Source organism: Onychomys torridus, chromosome 20 (genome assembly GCF_903995425.1).
Source record: "Onychomys torridus chromosome 20, mOncTor1.1, whole genome shotgun sequence".
In the NCBI taxonomy this organism is placed as follows: Eukaryota; Metazoa; Chordata; class Mammalia; order Rodentia; family Cricetidae; genus Onychomys; species Onychomys torridus.
In genome coordinates, this window is record NC_050462.1 from 30,542,883 (window position 1) to 30,559,538 (window position 16,656).

At 40.4% G+C, this 16,656-nt stretch overlaps 2 protein-coding genes across 9 annotated transcripts in view; both read left to right on the top strand.

Moving 5' to 3' along the window:
• The window catches only part of Osbpl8 (oxysterol binding protein like 8), a 133,300-nt gene extending 125,641 nt beyond the window's left edge, over window positions 1-7,659 (top strand). For all 5 annotated transcript variants that reach the window (XM_036169573.1, XM_036169574.1, XM_036169576.1 and 2 more), the window contains 3 exons: window positions 1,363-1,468; window positions 2,839-2,941; window positions 3,543-7,659. In XM_036169573.1, coding sequence (XP_036025466.1) covers window positions 1,363-1,468; window positions 2,839-2,941; window positions 3,543-3,675 — 342 coding nt within the window. In that variant the 3' untranslated portion in view covers window positions 3,676-7,659. The remainder of the gene's footprint in view (window positions 1-1,362; window positions 1,469-2,838; window positions 2,942-3,542) is intronic.
• Window positions 7,660-9,090: 1,431 nt separating this feature from the next.
• Bbs10 (Bardet-Biedl syndrome 10) lies at window positions 9,091-14,355 on the top strand. 4 transcript variants are annotated; one of them, XM_036169829.1, is made up of 3 exons: window positions 9,091-9,332; window positions 9,693-10,637; window positions 13,317-14,355. In XM_036169829.1, exons 1-3 carry the CDS (start codon window positions 9,148-9,150, stop codon window positions 13,399-13,401), a joined length of 1,215 nt encoding a protein of 404 aa, XP_036025722.1. In that variant the 5' UTR covers window positions 9,091-9,147; the 3' UTR covers window positions 13,402-14,355. The 4 variants fall into 4 exon arrangements, with proteins under 4 accessions (XP_036025722.1, XP_036025719.1, XP_036025721.1 ...); XM_036169826.1 differs by lacking the exon at window positions 13,317-14,355 and having other exon boundaries at window positions 9,693-12,227; XM_036169828.1 differs by lacking the exon at window positions 13,317-14,355 and having other exon boundaries at window positions 9,286-9,444; window positions 9,693-12,227.
• Window positions 14,356-16,656: the final 2,301 nt, after the last annotated feature.

A 16,656-nucleotide genomic window follows, 5' to 3' on the forward strand; every position in this document is an offset into this window, starting at 1 on the left:
GGACAAATGTTCTACAGTTTCCAAGCAGGCACATTCCCAGAGTCAGAAAGTAGATTACAGGCTCCCAGAGACCTGAGGAAGAAGAGAGTGAGCAGTTACAGACTCTTGCAGATGGCTGTTGTCAACGTTGAGATAATTACTGCTAGTAGAGTGTATAGAGTAGTTTCAAAATGGCAGAACTCTATCATACGTACGCGCTATCACAATTTCAAGTTAAAAATTGTGTTTGGATTTATTTTTTTCAGACAGGGTCTCACTATGTTGTCCTGGTTAGCCTGGATCTCACTCTGTAGACCATGTTGTCCTCAAATACAGAAACTCACCTGCCTCTGCTTCTGCTGAGATTGGGGTGTACAATGTTTTTAAATCATGTTTCACTGATATGGTGGAGACACATGAGATGTGTACTTCCTTCTAAATAGACTATAGGTCACAGTGAGTCTTCATCCATCTCTCACTGCTGACCCCATTTGTCATTTTGAGGACTCCAGTATTTACAGCAGGGTAGGCTGAGTCGTGCTTTCTTAGTGTACATTATCCACATGTATTGCAGGTTCAGCTACACAGTTTTATACAGTTAGTCCAAGGAGTAACCAGGGATCCTTGTGTTGGATTGGTGAAGTTCCGTATGAAGTTACAGATGTGTGACCATCGACTTCCTCTATTTCCAAGCATGCACATTACCTCACCTTTGCGATTCCTTTCTTCTCTTGCATTTAGGTTTTTAAGTGTGGGCTGGTGACCAAAGTTATAAATCTATTACATATTATTCTGCAATTTATTGTTCCACAGTTAATGTTTAATACACATCTGAATATTGTGCCTGCCTGCACATAGATGTTTTTAGTAAGTTTAGGTGTACTGCAAAATGGTAGCATATTTTCTGTTTGCCGTAAACTACCCAATTATACCTAACATCGCCCAGTGAGAATGTTCTAACATTGAGAACAAGATAAGAATGCTTTTTCAGCACTGCTGTTGAAAACACTGGAGATGCTATATAAAATGGATACAGCTGTTGGGGGTTGTATTTGTGGTAGTTTGTATACGCTTCAGGTTATCAGTGGAAGAATATACAAACTAGTAGCCATGGCACCTGCTCTGGGAAGGAGAGATTGAGTGTATACCGGTCCGGAATGGGAGGGAAATTACTTCATACATTTCTTCTTTTTAGTCTTTGTGCCCAGTTAAAACCCACTAAGACAGTGGAATGCTAAGTGCAGTGTGTCTTACTTGTTAAATATCATTAGATTGTGCTTTGATTCCCAAACATCAATCCATCAGTGGTTCCGACAGTTGTACAGGTGGTTTAGTTACAGGATGTAGTGCGAACTCACCTGACAGCAATGAGATTCTTTTCAGGTCAGTGTTCCAAAACTGAAGCACAAACCAACAAGGCAGCAGAAGAAAGTGGCGAAAGGCTATTCTTCCCCAGAGCCCGACCTCCAGGACTCATCTGGAAGTGAAGGTAAAGATACTTAGCACACACTGTTGACTGTGAGCACACTTTAAAGAAGTCTTTTGCTGTGCTGTGAGGTGTATGTAAGCGGTCGGTCTTCAGATTAATTCAAGAATGTGAGCATTTGTATGGAGACAGGAGGTGGGTGGGATGCTGTTTCGGACTCTAGATGAACTGACTCTGAGGTGAAGGCATGAAGACGGGCGGGTGCAGAGAGAAAAGCGTTACAGAGCCGACCCTTTGGCTTTTCTGTGAAAACCTGTGGATTGAGTTGAAGAAGCAGATTTTAAGTTTTGAGTCAGTTCGTGTTTCAAGAGTTTCTCATTCCTAAATTAACTAGTAGTGTTTGGAAGATGCAGACAAGTGAGAATATAAATATGTAAAACTCATGAACTACTAGATTAAATAGTGTCTTGACCAAGTCAGATACTGTGTGAACTGTCTCAAACTATATAGAGATACAATTAAGAAGGGATTAAGGTAACGTCTTCAACATGGCAGGAAAGTGGAAAAGTAATTTTTAAAAATCTGCTTAAACACAGTGTCTGTGAGTTCACACTAAACTAGGGAGCCTAATTTACCTTCAGAGGCAACACCAGAGTAATAAATAGTAAATATAAGGACATAGATGGTAAGTGAGGACGGGCTTAGATGAAAGGGGCTCAGTCTGGGTTCGGGGAAGCATCCCGAACTAGGCTGGCAGTACAGGGATGTGGGTGATAGCAGAAAGAGACAGTGTTACTGTCCTTTACAACAGAGGAGACCAAACAGGAACTCTGAACCTTGGAACTCATCAGCCTGTACAAGGTCACAGAGCTCATAGGATAGGTATGCGGAATGGTACCTGATGCAGAGATAGTTTTAATTCCTTCATTGGCTTTCTTTTCAATACCACTATATTTCCTGTAATATGTCGGATGGTGTTTATCGGCCACTTGATGCCTTACAGCTGTGTGGAACTGGGGCGTCCCGTTAACCGTAGTTGAAAAGAGAAAGCTGGAGCGAGAGATGGGAGCACAGCTGGAGTGGGACTGAAGTTAGGAGTAGCAGGAGTTAAAGGTGCTCACAAAGCTGAGTACTTCCGGTCTGGGCCAGCGCCTGGGGAGAGGAGACTTCCTTTCCCAAAACTAATACGGATTTGAAATGAATTCTTTTCGCCTGTTTTAACAAATTTAAAAAATAAAACGGATTCTACAAGTAATTTGTGAATACTCTATGCAGTGTTCCAGTTTTGCTTTGATATGTTCGAGACTTTAAAAATGCAGAATATTTATTTTGTTAATCTGTAGACAATTCAATGTGTAGAACAATTTTTATTGTACAAGTCATTGAATTCAACTATAGATTGTGACTTCAACTTCATGCTAAATGTCTTTTAGCTCAGTCTGTAAAACCAAGCACGCGGAGAAAGAAGGGCGTAGACCTGGGAGACATTCAGAGTTCCATTGAGTCCATAAAACAAACCCAGGAAGAGATCAAAAGGTAATGTGTTCTGACAGAGACAGTTGTCTGTGTCCAGAGGAGTAAAGACACCGTGAAGGGAGATCATGCAGACTTTACATTCTAGACACTGCGCAGGTTTAAAAACAAAGCCCTGGCCTCTGGTGCCTGAGTCTGAAGCTTACAGATTCCTCCCACACTGAACCACTAGGGGAGATGGAGTTGTGAGGGTTTTTTTCTGAGGGTAAAATGTTTCACTGCTAGTAACATGCTAGGAATGTAGCTGTGTTGGGTGTGGAGCTAGGGTTGTTTCTGAGAAAGCTGACGGACTTGCTTGTTCCTGTGGTCCCCTTTGTGTTTGGCTAATATGTAATTGTAATGTCTCACTTCTTAAAATAACTGAAATGCTTGCTCTGAGACCAGGACTCTTCACATGCACTGTGATGATTCTCTTTAATGTCATAAAGTAAATACATGTACTTAAAAGCACAGTGGCATCTCAGATCTTAGAGTAGTAATTGATTGAACTAGTTACTTGAGGTAATATAGATAGACACTTTGTAACAATATAATAACTATAATAATGATGTTTTGTACTAACATTTCTGAAAAATAATTATCAAATTTATTGTTTATTTTGTAGAAACCTTATGGCTCTTCGAAATCATTTACTTTCAAGTACACCGGCTACAGATTATTTTCTGCAACAGAAAGACTACTTCGTCATTTTCCTTCTGATTTTGCTTCAAGTCATAATAAACTTCATGTTTAAGTAGAAGTTCTAACAGTTGAATCAATGAACTGGAAAGATCAGATTTGGCCTGGGACCAGTGTTCAAATTGGTTTGCTCTTTATTAAAGTATCACAATTTTTCTAAATCCAACAAACAAAACTAGGAGATAAATGTAGAAGTGACTGCTACTTTCAAGTCTTTATCCTTAAGCAGAAACAAGAGCTGTTCTGTTTGGGTGTTAAAATTGACTACCTGTTAAGTGCCAGAACACTTTTGTGAGACTGTGCCTACATGTGTGTATAATAAATCCACATGTGTACACAAGAACTCTTACCTGACAGTAGTTTCTGTGTTCTGCTGTATGTTATGAAATATTCTGATAGCATTGTTCATAACAGAAATGCCATCAATCTTATAAATATATGTATAGTCAACTATTTTCTTCAGAAGACTGGCATACAACCTTTATTAAGGAATTACAGTGGGGAAATGATAGATAATAGATATAGTATGACTAATTCAATATATTATACTGTTAAAACAATCTCCAAGGTATCTAGCTCGGTTGTCTTAGAAACACCAAGAAAGAAGTGTGAGTGGTCAGAATTAATATATTGTGAGGAACAAGTAGAAAGTTTTTAAGAGTTTACACAGGATTTTCTAACCTCTAGAACTTAATGTTACAGATGTAGGTATATCCGTAGTTATATATATATATATATATATATATATATATATATATATATATATATATATATATATATACACACACACCAATATTGAAGACTGGTCTGGAGCTACATGGGTCTGTGTGTTACAGCCCCACCTTAAGCACTTGCTAACAAATGGTCAAGTTTGTTTGCCCTCCTTTCCTGGTTTTATTAAGTCAGCTAGTCTAGGACGTCGTCCAGGATTTAGTGTTTATAGGGTATGTGAAATCCTGATCATTTGGTATTTCTTTATGGAAAACATTTTAGCATTCATTTTGACACTGGAGTGCTCAGTGAGTAAATAGAAAAATTCTAACTAATATTTTACTTTAGAAGCCAAAAAAAAAAAAAGGGGGGGGCAGTAGGAAAAGACACTGCAGTGGCCTTTATTTAAAGAACATTCAAATCCACTTGCTTAAATGTGCAATAAGTTGAGCCTTTGAGAATATGAAGTTAGGGAATTTAGCATCTCCTCCCATCGTCCTGTTCCCAGTCACAGTTCTGTACAAGTCCTTTTGTCCAGGCTCAGGCAGGTTTTGTTACTAAAGGTTTTTGCCTATTTCTTCAGTTTAATATTTTGACTTTTTATTATTGTCAAAAAAAACCACTTCTTTAAAAGGTTAATTAAGTTTTGGAACATGTCATAAAATTTAGATTCCTCCAAACTACAGGTTACAGAGAGTTTATACAGTGAAAAATTCAGAAAGAGCTGTTGGTCTGGCTACACCTGCCCTCAGCTAGGGAGAGGCTTAGGTGCAAGTCAGTCAGCTGAGATGGAGCTGCAGTCACTCAACTCTGTGTGAGGACTCAAAGCCGAGAGGAGACTGCCCCAGTGCTACAGCTGCTTAGGACTATCTGCAGTCCCTTCGGGTCCCACGAAAAGCCATTTCCCACACGGTTGGGTTTAGTAAACCAGTGCTGTACTTCATAGGAAAATATCTTAAACTTCAAACAGCATAAGCAAGGTGTACCTGTCTCCGGTATTTCATTCTTATGGAGTTTGGGGTTATATTTCATATTTGTCAATACATTTTTTGTATTCATATTCTACTACCAATATTTTGCTCAACTGCCTATTCATTGATGTGATATTTTGTAAATATTGTACAACTTGACCTTTATATGATTTTAAATTAGTATTAATTTATATTATATATAACTTAATTGGTTGATCACTCAAAGTTGTTCCATCGTTAAACCCTGAAATGTTAGATTGTTGGTGACCTGCCTTAGGGCTCTGTCTTACTCTTTTGTATTGTCACATGTGGTCTGAACAGTACTTTATTTGTATTGGTATTTGAGGCTGGAAAGGTAGTTGTTTTGTTTTTTAATTTCACTTCAGAGCTGATGTTAATGAGTCCTTACCCAAGGAGTCAGAAGCTAGTGAACAGGGTGACTGTTTCTTACACACTGAAAGCTTATGTTCAATCAGATGTTTCTCTGACGCTTTTAGTTGTAGGGGTTTCTTTCTGTGAACTGAATACAAAACTCAGGAACCGGTAGATTCTTCTAGAATTCCTTCGAACAGTGTAGAGTTGACATTGAGTCTAGCCAGGCTGTGTGACCTGACTTTGAACATTCTGATCTGAGGGTTATCTTTCTTCAGAAATGGTTTCATAATGTGTATGACTCACTCTTCCAAACTGTCTGAAAACTCCATGTGGTTTGTGACGCTATGTCCAGTTTTCTTCATTTATCTAAAACCTTGTTTTCTCACATGAAAATTTAGATGAGTAGTAATAATTATTGACATTTTCATCTTTCAGTTGTTAAATGTCTTGAGTTGTCCCCCATTTAGAGAGATGTTGCTGGTTAGGAAATATAGTCATAGGCATATGAGATGTCAGTGTGCTGCAGTAATAGATATTTAACTGGCTGTTCTTATTGCTGCTTTTTTTTGGTATGACTTAGAAAGGTACAGTGGTAATCTTTGTCACAGATCAGTTGACAACTGCATTCCATTGAGCAGTTGGCCTTGTAAGATACAATCCTCATTTCCTGTTTCATGCTTTTGTGCCTTTAAGGAAATACTTTTATTATTTTGTGTTACAGAACTATAGTGTGTTCCAAGTATTCATGGGCTTATTTGTTACAAAAGGTCATTTCTGTGTGTCACTTTATTTCCTTTTCTATAGCTGAAGACTGTAAACAGTCATGCTGTGCTTTTATAAGGGGTTGTCTAGTTACCGATTTCAACTATATTCTTACTCAGATGTCATTGAAGTAAACTTAATTCTGAGTATTGTAAACAGTGCCTTTTTGATGGAATTCACACTGTTTTGGGTGTCAACATGTGCCATATTCACAGAACTTTGTGGAAGGCAGTTTTAACTTTTTGAAGAATATCTTCATCAAAATTTTAAAAAACAAATGTGTAAAATTCCATCTTTTTCCGGTGTTTGGCATTTCTAGTCAGCAGTAAATAGTTTTGTTTTGCTTTTTTTGTCTTATGTACAGGGATGATGGCATAAGAGCCATACATGAGCCTACAGGTTACTTTGAATTATGTTAAATATAAATAAAATATTCATGTTTATATCAAACTTTCCAATTTGACCTATAGGGGGGAACCTCCCATAATTCATTGAGTTTACATTTCAACCTCTTTGTTATTTGACTATCTGTATAAAGAGATTCTTTAAAATGTAAACCTGCCACCGCTGCATAAGTTGGTTTCATTTTGTTACGTACTTTGTGGGTTTAGTATATCCACTTTTTGTTACAATTACAATACTATTTTGTTATAATTTTTAATTGAAGATGGACTGTTAAAATTGTGCAGGACCAGGGTCTATTCATAAGATTAACATATTTAGTGAGAGCCACAGGAAAACCTTGACAAAAATGAATGTGTTTATACTTTATGAAGTATTTAGAAAAATTAGCCTCTTCATTTATCATGAAAGTTATTTTACTACCATAATATTGAAATTCTTTATTTGAAAAAAATTGCCATGAAACATTTGAATGATGAGCCACAGACCTTCGGTTGGGTTTATATTCACCTTTTGGCATGTTAAATACACATTTAATTTTAAATACATCAGTTAATGGCTGTTTATAAAGTCAAGCACTACCACTGGTCAGTTTTGTATGATAGGATATAAGTGTGTTGTTACCTGCAGTTTCAGTTCAATTCTCTTAAGGTGCACAGTAAATGTATAGATAGTAACAGGCGGTTTTGTAATGTATACATTTCTAATCTATTATTCCTAACCTGTCATGTTTGCAGAGAGAAAAGAATTTTTCTAATGATCTGTAAAATTATGTTAACTTCTATAAGTAGGTATTCTAAATAAACTTTTTTTTAAAAGCAATCTGATCCAGTGACTCGTTATAATGTAGTAACTAAATTAATCCTCTCTTATTTTGCTTTGTTTGGGGGTGTGTATGCAAAGTGGCAGACTTGACAGGGATTTAACCTAATCCCTAATGTATGTTTTTCAAAATAAGTGGAAATTATACATATTTCATATATTAAAAATGAGACTCAGAGTTTCTAGGTAACCTCAAGAACTAAACTGTAAGAATGAAAGCACAACCTTTCTGAAAAGCTAAAAACGTTTTGAATCATACCTACACAGTGCACTCAAGTAGAAGCTTGATTGTAGTATTGAAATGTTTGAAATAACCCACTACTTAAGTCTGTATTACGATAATGACAAGTGATGAATGCAACCAGGAAAAAATTACCATTGAACATTTAAATGTTGTCCCCTCTAGTCACCTGTTAGTGAGGAGTCCATACTGAGTAAACCTCAAATAAGCTCCAGGACAGTTTTACTCCTGATTTCCTCCTCCTCTCTCCCCATTCTAGCTTACCCCTCAGAATCCGTTTGCTGATTCTAGAAATAACAGGAGAATGTTCTGCCTTGCATGGGAATATGGTTTAGGAAAAAAACCCTCAGTGTTAAACATCAGTGTGTATCTACAAGACCACTTCTTTGCTAATATTGACATGTTTGATTTGCATTCTTATGGATATAACAGCCCAAGAGTTATGATCCGCCTTAAGAATGTTGTGAGTAAATGACAAGTACTTGACTACTTGCTCCGTGTTAGAAACTGTACAAAGTACTTTCTAGTGTATCTACCTCAGAACTTTTTTTTTTAAGTATATGTATCCACTTTTTTTTTTTTAATGAGGAAAGCAGGGACCACATAAGTTATTTGCTGAATGTCACAGATGATTGACTGGAAGGACCACCTCAGCTGTGAATTCAGAGCTCATGCTTTCCCTGAAGCCTGTGTTTTAATAGGGAACATTTCTGTTTGGGGGTTGTATCCAATAGCGAGGTTAATGAGTGTTGGATCGTATTATTAGTCATCGATGTGAAGAAAGGGCAAACATCTAATTTGCTGGAGTGGTTAAACTAGTTGGCATTTCTCAGATACCAGAAGGCAGGAAAGATCGCACACCCCAGCGGAAGTCAGCCTAAAAATGGCGGTGGCCACGCTCTCCGCGTCCGCCCTGCATCCTAAAACTGTCTGCCTGAAGGAGAGCAATAGATCTGGGCCCTGCAGGAGAAGGACCAGAAAGCACCCAGGTGCCTTGGTCCCCAGCCTTTCCCGGGGCAGACCTAGGGGGCGTGGCCAGGGAGGCCTGCAGGCTCCGCCCCCGCCCGGCGGGCTCCGCCCCACTGCGGAGCCCCGGGGGCTCGTCCGCCACGCGAGGCGATGGCCAATGCACGCCAGCCGTCCGACTGCACTTCCGGCTCTTTTCCCGCCTCTTCCGCTTCCGCCCTCCGGCGGTCCTGACCTCCCGCCCTCTGGGTAGCCCAAGCGGTTGGCGGGGTCCCGGACCCATGGCGTCTCTGGGGTCGGTGACCGCGGCGCTGCGGGTGGCCGAGGCGCTGGAAACCATCGCCAGCCGCTGCGTGGGGCCCGAGGGCGGGCAAGTGCTGTGTACGAAGGCCACCGGCGAGGTGCTGCTCAGCCGGGATGGAGGCCGCCTCCTGGAGGCGCTGCACTTAGAGCATCCCGTGGCCAGGTACCTCGCGCCACCCGCCGCCCGCCGGGCCCGCAGGCTCCCTCAGCCTCTCATCCGGTCCTGAGGCTGCGGACCTGGAATACAAACACTGTAAGACCAGAGTAGACGGCAGGTCAGAGCGCCGCCCAAACGACCAGTCCTGGGTCCCAGACCTCATCCACTGCCTAGAACATTTCTCTTTCCCCACCCCTGGGGGCCCAGAACAGAACAAAGTAGTATAGAAAAGTAAAAAGTAAAGATAAGGAGGCTGTGGGTCAACAAGACGATAGTCTTTATGTCTGTAGCCAGGAAAACATGAGTTTAACGTGGCACCAATGTATAAAATCTGAGTTACTTTTTTTCCCTCCCCTCCCTATACAGGATGATAGTGGCGTGTGTTTCCAGTCACCTTAAAAAAACAGGAGATGGTGCTAAAACCTTTATTATTTTTCTTTGCCATTTACTCAGAGGACTTCATGCAATCAGAGAAAAACAAAAAGATGCATTCACTTCTGCAAATCTTCAGACCCATGAAAGGCATTGGAGAAACTGTTGTCAGTGGAAATCTATTTCTCAGGCTCTATTGACATTTCAGACACAAATACTAGATTGTATCGTGGACCAGGACTTAAGCAGGCACTATTTGTCTGTCTTTTCTTCGTCTGCTAAAGGAAGAACACTGTGCAGGCACTCTTTAGAGTCACTCCTGGAGGCGTACTTTTGTGGAAGAGTGGGAAGAAACAATTGCAAATTTATTTCACAGTTGACGTGTGACTACGTTTTCAAGTGTATGGCTTGTCAAAGGGGGATTGAAGTATTTGAGTTGGTGGACAACTGTTTTTTCGAGTTGACTGTTGGTGTGACAGGCCTTCCTGTTTCAGATTCTAGAATTGTGGATGGCCTCGTGCTGCACCGAGACTTTTCTGTGTATTGCCCAGCAGATGGTGACATAAGGATGGTGTTGGTAACGGAAAGCCTCCAGCCTCTGTTCTCATTGTCCGGATCAGAGTTTAGTCTAAATTCAGAAGCACAGTTTCAGGCATCTCAGTGTTGGATCATGGAAAGGACAGAGGCAGTGATGAAACATTTGCATAGTCAGAATATAAAACTGCTCCTGTCTAGTGTGAAGCAACCAGACCTGGTTATTTACTGTGCAAGATTAAATAGCATATCGGTGGTGGAGTGCTTGTCATCTGAAGAGGTTTCTCTTGTCCAGAGGATCACTGGTCTCCTTCCATGTGCTCTACCACAGGTCACCTCACTGTGTGAAATTTCTGATATGACTTCGGTGAAATTTTGTAAGCCCCTCATCCTTAGATCCAAAAGGTATGTTCATCTTGGCTTGATTAGCACATGCGCGTTTATACCTCACTGTATGATCCTTTGTGGGCCGGTTTTGGGTCTTGTTCAACAACACGAGAGTGCTTTCCATGGAGCGTCAAAGATGCTTCGGCACTTATTTTCTGACCTTGATCTAAATTACATTATACAAACCAAAGACCAGTGTGACCCAAGTCCTCTTACTTCTACCAGTAGCAGAGAAAGTAATGGTAAGTATCAGGACACAAGAGTAAAAAGCCAGAATAAATTGGAAAACACTCAGACATATTTAAAAGTATATTCAAATTTGGTGGCTTCAGATACTGAAGTAAAAACACATATGCCATGGTCGGCACACAAGGAGACACCAATAGATACATCTCACACAGATGAAATACTGAAGTGCTTGTCTCCAGAAAAAAACTGGGTAATTGATAACCCTGAACTGTTAATTGAGAATGATTCCACTGGCAATCCTACAGCAGAAGACACTGGAACAGAAACTTCTGAAAATGTACAGGTCACCAATAATCCTGGCAAGGGGTACACGTTGCCAGTGATATACAAGTCACTTGACACCTCCCAGGGTTATTGTTCATCAACTATCCCAGCAGGCTGTGCTCTGCCAGTGGGTGGTAACTTTGAGATCTTGCTGCATTATTATCTTCTCAACTATGCCAAACAATGCCGGCAGTCAGATGAAGCCCTGGTCAGTAGGTTAATAGCTAATGCACTTTTAGGCATCCCGAAAATCCTTTACAAGTCTAAGAAAGGAAAGGACAGCTTCCCACACCTGTATATGCGATCTCTCCATGCACTGCAGACCAACCAACCTATGGTAAGTGGTCAGTCAGGCTTGGAGCCAGTAGCTGGTAAATACCAGTTACTAACTTCAGTTTTTCAGTGTTTGACGAAAATACTAACCATTGATTTAATAATCAAAATTAAGAGACAACCTCAGAATATCGGTGACCAAGATTCAGAAGATGAACTTTAACACTGTCAGTTTTTTGTTGCTCAAACTTTGAATCTGGGACGAGGGAGAAGGTAAACCAGAGGACCTGTGGTCAATGGCCATAGTTCACTGGCTGGAAGGAGAGGATGGAGTCCTGAGGCTTGTCCTGTGTCCTACACACACATTTCAGATGTACACACTACATATAGGAAAAAGCTATATTCAATTCAAGCTAAAAATCAAAACGGGCTTCTGGCTAACTTTGAAGGCAATCCAGTATTTACCTTAAGTGCATTGAGTCCCAGACCATTCAGACACAAATATCAGCTCTAGGGAACAAAGATTGGGCTAAATACGTCTCTTTCCTATGTTATATAATCTGTCTCAGGTCTGTGTTGTCTGTGTCTAAGGGAGCATGTCTCTGTATTTCCCCTTTCTGTATTTTTTCCTACTTCCTTTCCTTGAACGTTCTGTATTTCATAGTCATGTGATCTCCCAACCTGAAAGTTCTTCAGATGCTGCCCCTGTTGTTTATAAACATGAATATGAAAATGTTATGTTTTTTTAAAAAATAGTTTTTCTATGAGAAAATTTGTAAAGCAGTAAATAAAGTCAAATCTCTGTAAAAGCATATAAATTCATTGGTGTGTCATTTGGTTTGTTTATTTCTATTGAAAACAGCTGGTTGGGAGCTGGGGTGATGGTTCAGCTGGAGAGCATTTGCCACCTAAGCCTGCCACCCTGAATTTAAAGGGGAGAACCACAAAGTTGTCCTCAGGTCTCCATGTGGACTCTGTGGCACTTTGCATGCACACACAAATGGTAAAGTTTCAAAATCTGCACCTTTGAATACTTGTTCAAAAATGACTTTGCGTTGTGAATTCACCTTTTATAATTAGAAGTTAATGTCAGAAAAGATGGGAAGTTTTACTTTTCATTTTCTCCTGGCTCCGAAAGCCCTGGAAGGATTTAATGCAGTTGCTAGTATTTCTTAGTTTGGGTGCATGGCCAGAATTCAATAGCAGCAAACTGACAATTGTGTATTGTACGTTGACAAGTGTTTGCATATCACTTTAAGAGCTTCTGGGTGCAAACAACATAGTGTGTGTCAAGTCATGAATAAGAACAGTGTCTTCTACTTTTAGTGATTCTCTGTAACACCCAAAACAATGTTTTGTTCATGCCAAGTGTTTAAATGTGCTTGTTAAGTAACTGTTATCACACCGGTTCCCCTAAATACCTTCTCCTTCATTCATTCAGTAAATCCTTACTATGCAAATACTCAGTTAGATGCTGGCTCTGATGTGCTGTCAAGCACTGCCTTGAGAGATTAATAGATAGATAAACATTGGCTTGTGATTGCATTTAGGAAAAGTAGAACATAAACACCTTTGTATTTGAAAGTTTTCTGACTAGTAATGTGTAAGCTAGTGGGCTGGGAAGATGACTGGGAAACTGGCTGCACAGGCATGAGGAACCTACCTCTGAATCCCCAATACCTACCTAACAGCCAGGCTTGGCAGCATGCCTCTATAACCCCACAGCTGAGGGATTGCCGGGAGTAGACAGGCAGATCCCTGAGGCTCTCCTGCCAGCCAATCTAGCCAATTGACAAGCTCTAGATTCAGTGAGACTCTCAAAATAACTGGTTCTGTAAGCCATGTTGATGTATGTGGTCCTTGTTTCCACGGGATAACATCTTGATGGTCATGACCTCTTTGTCTCCTTAGGACCATGTTAAGGTATGTATTGTTTGTTTGCAATGTGAAGAATGTAAATTTCCAAGAATTGAAATATCAACTGAAACTAAGTTGACACCCAGAATGCTGCCATCTCAAACAACTTGATGTCTTTGATCCTGTTGTGTCTGTTAAACATTTGGATGACCACGAGCAGACCTATCATACTATTCCTATTACTTCTGGAAGCCATGTTGATGCCAGGGTTCTTTCTTGCCCATGGATCTGATGTTGACGTCTATCATCTGTCCTGCTATCTGTGACAATGTTAATATGAGAGTTCTGTGCTGCCAACATGAAAAATGTTCATTTCCCTGATCTAAACTATCATTGAAAACCATGTTGCTATCCATTCTACATGCTGCCACCTGAAACCGTGTGAATTTAATTGATCCCTGCTGCCTCTGTTCACCATATGAATGTCCATGATCAGATTATAACGCTATTACTACTACTTCTGGAAGCAGTGTTGATGCTCATGATCTTCTTACCACGGGATACCAGGTTGATTTCCATGATCTCTCCTTCTGCCTGTGACCATGTTAATGTAAGTGTTGCTTGTTGCCAATGTGTAGAATGGTAATTCCCAAGATTTAACCAAGCAATTGTAAGTAAGCTGATATACATAATTCATGCTGCCACCTGCAACCATGCTGCTGCCTCTGTTAAGACTGTTGATGTCCATGAATGGACCTCTAATGCATTCCTATTGGTTCTGTAAGCCTTGTTGATCCATGTGGTCCTTATTTCCATGGGATAACATCTTGATGGCTATGACCTCTCCATCTCCTTAGGACCATGTTAAGTTAAGTATTATTTTTTCCAATGTGAAGAATGTAAGTTTCCAAGAATTGAAATATCAACTGAAACTAAGTTGACATCTGGAATGCATGCTGCCATCTCAAACAACTTGATGTCATTGATCCCTACTGCCTCTGTTGACCATGTTGATGTCTATGATCAGAACTTCCATGCTATTCCTATTAGTTCTGGAAGCAATGTTGATGCCCTGCTATGGATATCACTCTGTATAAATAAAATGCTGTTTGGCCAGTGTCCAGGCAGGAAGTATAGGCGGGACAAGAGAGAAGAGAATTCTGGGAAGTGGAAGGCTGGGGGAGAGACACTGCCAGCTGCTGCCATGAGAAGCAGCATGTAAAGACACTGGTAAGCCACAAGCCATGTGGCAAAGTATAGACTAACAGAAATGAGTTAATTTAAGATAGAAGAAGTAGATAACAAGAAGCCTGCCACAGCCATACAGTTTGTAAGCAATATAAGTTTCTGTGTGTTTACTTGGTTGGTTCTGAGCATCTATGGGCCTGGCAGGTGAGAGAGATTTGTCCTGACTGTGGGCCAGGCAGAAAAACTCTTAACTACAATGCCCATCATGCCACTTGTTACCACTGGAAAACATCTTGAAATGGATGACCTGTCTGGACATTTATGACTACATTAAGGTAAATGTTCTGTGCTAATAGAGTGAACAATGTAAATCTGCAAGAATTAAACTACCATCTAAAACTAAGTTAATACCCATGGTTCATGCTGCTGCCTGCAAACAAGTTGATGCAACTGTTCCCTGCTGCCTTTGTTAAGTATTTTGATATCCATGGTTGGATTTTCCATGGTGTTCTTACTATTTCTGGGAGCCATGTCAATGCCTGTGGTCCTTCTTACTCCTCGATAGGAAGTTTATGCCCATCTTTGCTGCCATTGTTTTGCCATTGAGAAAAATGTCAATTTTCAAAATTTAATCTACAATCTGAAAGTAAGTTGATATCCATGATTCATGCTGCCTGCTACCTGCTACCACGTTGCCATTGATCCCACATGCCTCTGTTAACCAGACTGATGTCTAACCTAGGACCTACCATACTATTCCTACTATTTCTGGAAGCCATGTTGATGTGTGTAGTCCTTCCTACCACTGCACACATTGTTGATTTCCAAGATCTCTCCTGCCCCTTGTGACCACACTAAAGTAAGTGTTCTGTGTTGCCAATATGCAAAATGTTAATTTCCAAGATTTAACTCACCGTCCAAAAGTAAGATGAAATCCATAATTCATGATGGCACCTAAAACTATGTTGATGTCTTTGATCCCAAGTACCTCTGTTAACCAAATGGATGTCCATTATCAGATGGACCTACCATGCTATTCCTACTATTTCTGAAAGCCTTGTTGATGCTTGTGGTCTTTCTTATCCGTGGATATGACATTGATGTCCATCATCTCTTCTGTCACCTGAGACCATGTTGATTCAAGAGTTCTGTGTTGCCATCTTCATGAATGTTACTTTCGTGATCTCAGCTGCCATCTGAAACTATGTTGCTATCTATAGTACATGCTGCCACCTGTAACCTTGTTGATGTCACTGCTGCCTGCTGCCTCCTTTTCCATGTTGATGTCTGTCGTGAGCCTTACCATGCTGTTCCTATTGGTTTGAAGGCCACGTTGATGCCTTGTGGTATGTTTTGCTCCTGGATAAGATGCTGATGTTAAATGGTTTGTCCTGCCACCTGAGACCATGCTGAGGTAAGTTTTCTGTGTTGCCAACATGAAGACTATTGATTTCCATGAGTTGACCTATGGTCTGAACCTAAGTTGATATCTGTAATTCATTCTGTCCCTTTGTTGATATCCATGTTGATATCACTGATCCTTGCTCCTTTGTTTATCATGTTGATTACCATGATCTGACCGATCATGCTGTCCCTACTGCTTCTGGAAGCCATGTTGATGCCTGTGGTCCTTGGTGCCCCTGGATATGATGTTGATGTTCTGTCCTGACTCCTGAATCCATGCTGAGGTAAATGTTTTTGTTGCCAATGTGAAGTGTGTTCTTGCACCTAATATCCAAAACTAGGTTGTACTGCTCATCTGAGCCTTGATGTGAGGATAGCCACTAGAGCCTTGAACATCCTCCTCTAACTGCTACCAACTGCGGAGTGCTCTTCATAAGGGGCAAAGCATGGAGAACACACTCCCCTATCAATGCCAAACTTCTGGATGGCTTGTTCTTATATGGGTTTCTAGGTAACCACAGATACTGTGGGTTCATAAGCACAATACCCATATCATGTCCAGAAGAGAGCATGTTAGGACACTCCTCATTTTCTGTCTCTGACATTCTTGTTACTTCCTCTTTGTGTGATGTTCCCTAAGACTAGGAGGGTGTGGGAAGTGGCATCATTGTCCATTTGGGATTTTGCTTTTACTGTCACTTAATTCTCTGCCCATTGGCAAATTGTTGGTCTATGGAATGATTGTTGACCACTTCAAAAAGGTTGGTTTTTTTTGTTTGTTTGTTTGTTTTTGACCAAGGTA

Coding starts and splice junctions, on each gene's coding strand:
- Bbs10 (XM_036169826.1), top strand. CDS start 9,148: ATGGCGTCTCTGGGGTCGGTGACCGCGGCGCTGCGGGTGGCCGAGGCG. Junction 9,333..9,692: donor TTAGAGCATCCCGTGGCCAG/GTACCTCGCGCC, acceptor CTCCCTATACAG/GATGATAGTGGCGTGTGTTT.